General features: G+C 41.8%; 1 protein-coding gene across 1 annotated transcript; it reads right to left on the bottom strand.

The window, feature by feature from the left end:
- Positions 1-1,425: 1,425 nt before the first annotated feature.
- On the bottom strand, positions 1,426-3,191 carry LOC121857131 (cuticle protein AMP4-like). Its single transcript, XM_042353021.1, has 3 exons — positions 3,101-3,191; positions 2,105-2,343; positions 1,426-1,866 (listed from the first exon to the last, which is right to left on the bottom strand). The coding sequence occupies exons 1-3, from the start codon at positions 3,152-3,154 to the stop codon at positions 1,650-1,652; spliced, it is 510 nt and encodes a 169-aa protein (XP_042208955.1). The 5' UTR covers positions 3,155-3,191; the 3' UTR covers positions 1,426-1,649.
- Positions 3,192-4,109: the final 918 nt, after the last annotated feature.

Raw genomic sequence — 4,109 nt, 5'->3', positions numbered from 1 at the left:
GTGTGTGTGTGGGGGGGGGGGTGTGTGGGGGTGTGTGTGTGTGTGTGTCTGTGTGTGTGTGTGTGTGGGGGGGAGGTGTGTGGTGTGTGTGTGTGTGTGTGTGTGGGTGTGTGTGTGTGTGTGTGTGGGTGTGTGTGTGTGTGTGTGTGTGGGTGATATGGTGTGTGTGTGTGTGTCGGTGTGTGTGGGTGTGTGTGTGTGGGGGTGTGTGTGTGTGGGTGTGTGTGTGTGTGTGTGTGTGTGTGTGTGTGTGTGTGTGTGTGTGTGTGTGTGTGTGTGTGTGTGTGTGTGTATGTGTGTGTGTGTGTGTGTGTGTGTGTGTGTGTGTGTGTGTGTGTGTGTGTGTGTGTGTGTGTGTGGTGTGTGTGTGTGTGTGTGTGTGTGTGGTGTGTGTGTGTGGGTGTGTGTGTGTGTGGTGTGTGTGTGTGTGTCTGTGTGTCTGTGTGGTGTGTGTGTGTGTGGGGGGGGTTTGATTGTGTTTTACGTCCACAACAGTAGTGAGTCGCATAAGACTCAACAGTGACTCACATAAAAGACTCAACAGTGACTCACATAAAAGGTATAATAGCTATTAAAAAATCCAATTCACTTAGGAAATGCGTTGCGCTTTTGTCTTTTATAAACAAACCCAAAAGCTTTTCCTTAATGCTCTTAATATTTATACCAAAACAAACGAAAAAAAATAATAACTTCTAGTGCGTGTATGTGTGTCCGAGGTCACGTGTTATCAGAGGCGTTGAATATTCATCTAGATAAACAAGCTTTATAAATTAGTCTTTGCTGATAGTTTATTCAGTATTATAAGCTTGGGTGTCAAATATTCAGGTTTCTCGTATTACTTTTTATTTACTAATTATATTTCTCAATAGTAAAACCATTCATATATTTTTTTTTCAAATTTTTCTGAGTCGAATAGAAACTGTGAATTATTTATTTTTTTTTTAATTTCACATTTCAGATAGACCAAAGACACTCAGGAAATACTCTCACACTTATCTTTACAACATAGTGGATATTTTGCCGAGAATTTGCTATCAGATACAGACACATTATTTTGCCTGGAATTTCTCATCAATCTAACCCAACCAAACATAATGTATCTGTTTATTGTTATGGCTTTAAATGTCTTATTTAAGTTGGTTAGGTTAGGTTACGTTATGTTAGGTTAGGTTACGTTTAGTTTCGTTGTTTTGTTATGTTTTTTAAAGAACCTCAAGGCAAAATATGTGTCTAGACATCCGGAAAGTAGAACTGTGTTGAAATGAATTCTGGTGTACGGTAAAATGTCCACTTCGTCTTTAACTTCAACTTTTGAGGAAGCAATACGTATACCACGGTGAGCTCATGACTGTGTGTGTGTGCGTGACAAATGGTTCAGTCATCACCATTCATGTAAGGGAATCTCTGGCACCAATAAAAGCACCATTAAGCATTCACGTTATATTTATTGCTCGCGTGTACACTGGTTTTAGTTCAAGATCCTCACAACGTAGTACCGGAGCCCAGTAGCAATAATAAATACAAACAACATAAATAAAATCATCAGTGGAGTACTATGGGACGGTTGGACGGTCCGGCCCATCCGTCCATAAAATAACATCTGTTCTTCTGTCCTTTTTCCCAATTTAGAGTGTTAAGGGAGTAACTGTCTAATTACTTGAAGGCTCGTACGCGTACTCGTCCCTAATGCCCTCACGAGCCTTGCGTTCCCTCTCGGCCTCAGCGAAGGCGATCTGGTCGAGGACGAACTGGGGGATGGGGTGGGGGAAGGCGGGGGCCACGGGCAGCAGGTCGGACTGGGGCTGGAAACCGTTCTCGTCAGCCACGAACTGGACCTCTACCACCTTGCCGTCCTCCAGAGGGTAGCTGGAGGAGTAACATTTATTTAATATAGTGATTGGAGGAGTGTTTTATAATGTAAATATGCCAAGAAACTGAAAGTGGATTCTATAGGAAAGATACAGCACAATGCAGGCACTACACTCCACCACCGTGACAGTATAAGAGAGGGGCAGCGACAGCACTTCAGGACAGATGTAAGCACTCGAGATATAAATAGACAGACACCGGAAACATCAATGAACAGTTGTTGTTGGCGCCTGACCTGTAGTGTCCCACCATGTTGGCGCCGCCCGTTGCTCCCTGAGATCCTGAGAATTGGAACTGGATACCGTTCTCAGCCTCGAAGTCTGAGCTGTGGCTGCCGTCGACGTCTGGAGCGTGTTGGAGGTTACGTACAATCCCCACCACTGGTTTACCTCCTGGAGTGACGACTCTCAGCTGGGCCGCCGGTGGTGCTGCGTCCTGAGCCGCCACTACACCTGCCAGCACCATCATCACTACCTGCAACATAAACTTTTCCTGTCTCATGTTGCTAAATTAATTCCACATCAGTATCTTGCATCTGTAGAGTTAAATCCTTGTAACCATCATATACACCAATAGTTTACACCAACACTTTACACCAGCAGTTTACACCAACAGTTTACACCAACAATTTACACCAACAATTTTCACCAACAGCTTACACCAACAATTTACACCAACAGCTTACACCAACAGTTTACACCAACAGTTTACACCAACAGCTTACACCAACAGTTTACACCAACAGTTTACACCAACAACGTTAACTATATTATTGATAAACGGAAGAGAGGACATTATTAACACTACTGAACTACTTATGGGATATAAGAATCTTTGTACAATAGTTTATAAGTGCAAATGGTAGTGCTCAGGATTTCTTTTAAGTAGTAAGTAGCGATGATTATCTGTGTAACAATAACTGAATAATTCATGACACATAACTGAGTCCGTGTCAAGACTTCCTCCACTCACTGGCAACACAAAGATAAAACCTTATTGACAAAACAGATGAATCAGAAAAAAAATGTAATGAAAATATAACTCTTTGATTAAACCACTGACTAAGACCACACACAGACCACTAAATACTGACCACAGACCACACACAGACCACTAAATACTGACCACAGACCACACACAGACCACTAAATACTGATCACAGACCACACACAGACCAAATACAGACCAAAACACCACAAGCCTTGATCACTAGAAACCAAATCATACTCACCAACACTGCCATGTTTCTAGAGAACGTCTTGTTTGAGTAACTGTTGCTGTTCATCTGTCAAACACTCTTTATATACTGTCCACCCTCCGTCACCTTTCTAACCCATTATAATATCGTCCCCACATATGGGATATACCCCCATGATATAACTGACGCCCACACGCCCATGATCACCGCCCGTAATAGTCAAATATGAGGAGAAATTGTGGGGGGAAATATCTCAGCCCACGCCCTTCTTGCTTTCATGCGTGGGGTGATGATAACTCAGCCAGCAGGAGTCTCATACCGCGCCCTCCTCCCTCCGATCCTGTCACCCCGCTCGTCCTTACACAACTCCCGTCACCTTTAGGGCGTAGATGGTAGATAGATCCTTGTGGTAGTAGATAAGTGTATAAAAACAAACTCACACACTGTAACAGACACTCACGCACACACACACACTCACGCACACTCACACACACACACACACTCACACACACACGCAGAAAACCACACTCAATAAACCCCTGTCGTCTCCCAGCATTATACAGGGTGATCAAAAAGTCCTTGTGCACCTACAATAACAAACACTACACTTATTCCTTGTTCTATTTACGTAACTGTGGTAATGGTGTCCACTTCTAAATTTACTGTGACCATTATTTATATTTACTGTAAGTATAAAAAAGTAAATAATTATTATTTTTTTATTATGGCAGGTGCACAGGGACTTCTTGATCACCGTGTATACAAAATGAATTCCTCTCAAGTTGTCTCCCTGTCTCCCTTTCACCGGCTATAAATTATATAGATAATTCGCTCCTTTCTCTGTCTATTGATTTATATTATATCTGTACTCTATATTATATTCATTTTATATTTGTCCTCGCAAATATTAAAAAAATATATATATTTTATAAGACTCAGTGTGTGTAGAAACTTTTCCCGTGTTTTTCTTTGACGGTTCCAATAATGTTAAATAATATCTATAGTTTAGTTTTTATTTAATCGTAGTTTTATTTCTCTCCGG

Source organism: Homarus americanus, unplaced genomic scaffold, assembly GCF_018991925.1.
Source record: "Homarus americanus isolate GMGI-L3 unplaced genomic scaffold, GMGI_Hamer_2.0 scaffold1024, whole genome shotgun sequence".
In the NCBI taxonomy this organism is placed as follows: Eukaryota; Metazoa; Arthropoda; class Malacostraca; order Decapoda; family Nephropidae; genus Homarus; species Homarus americanus.
Note: the sequence above shows the minus strand (reverse complement) of the source record. Positions and strands in the feature narration are given on the sequence as shown.

What these genes read in the sequence shown, in the direction of transcription:
- LOC121857131 (XM_042353021.1), bottom strand. Translation starts at nt 3,154, where the DNA reads ATGAACAGCAACAGTTACTCAAACAAGACGTTCTCTAGAAACATGGCA. An exon ending in CTAGAAACATGGCAGTGTTG is followed by an intron (nt 2,344 to 3,100) that starts GTGAGTATGATT and finishes TTTATGTTGCAG; the next exon opens with GTAGTGATGATGGTGCTGGC. An exon ending in AACATGGTGGGACACTACAG is followed by an intron (nt 1,867 to 2,104) that starts GTCAGGCGCCAA and finishes TTACTCCTCCAG; the next exon opens with CTACCCTCTGGAGGACGGCA.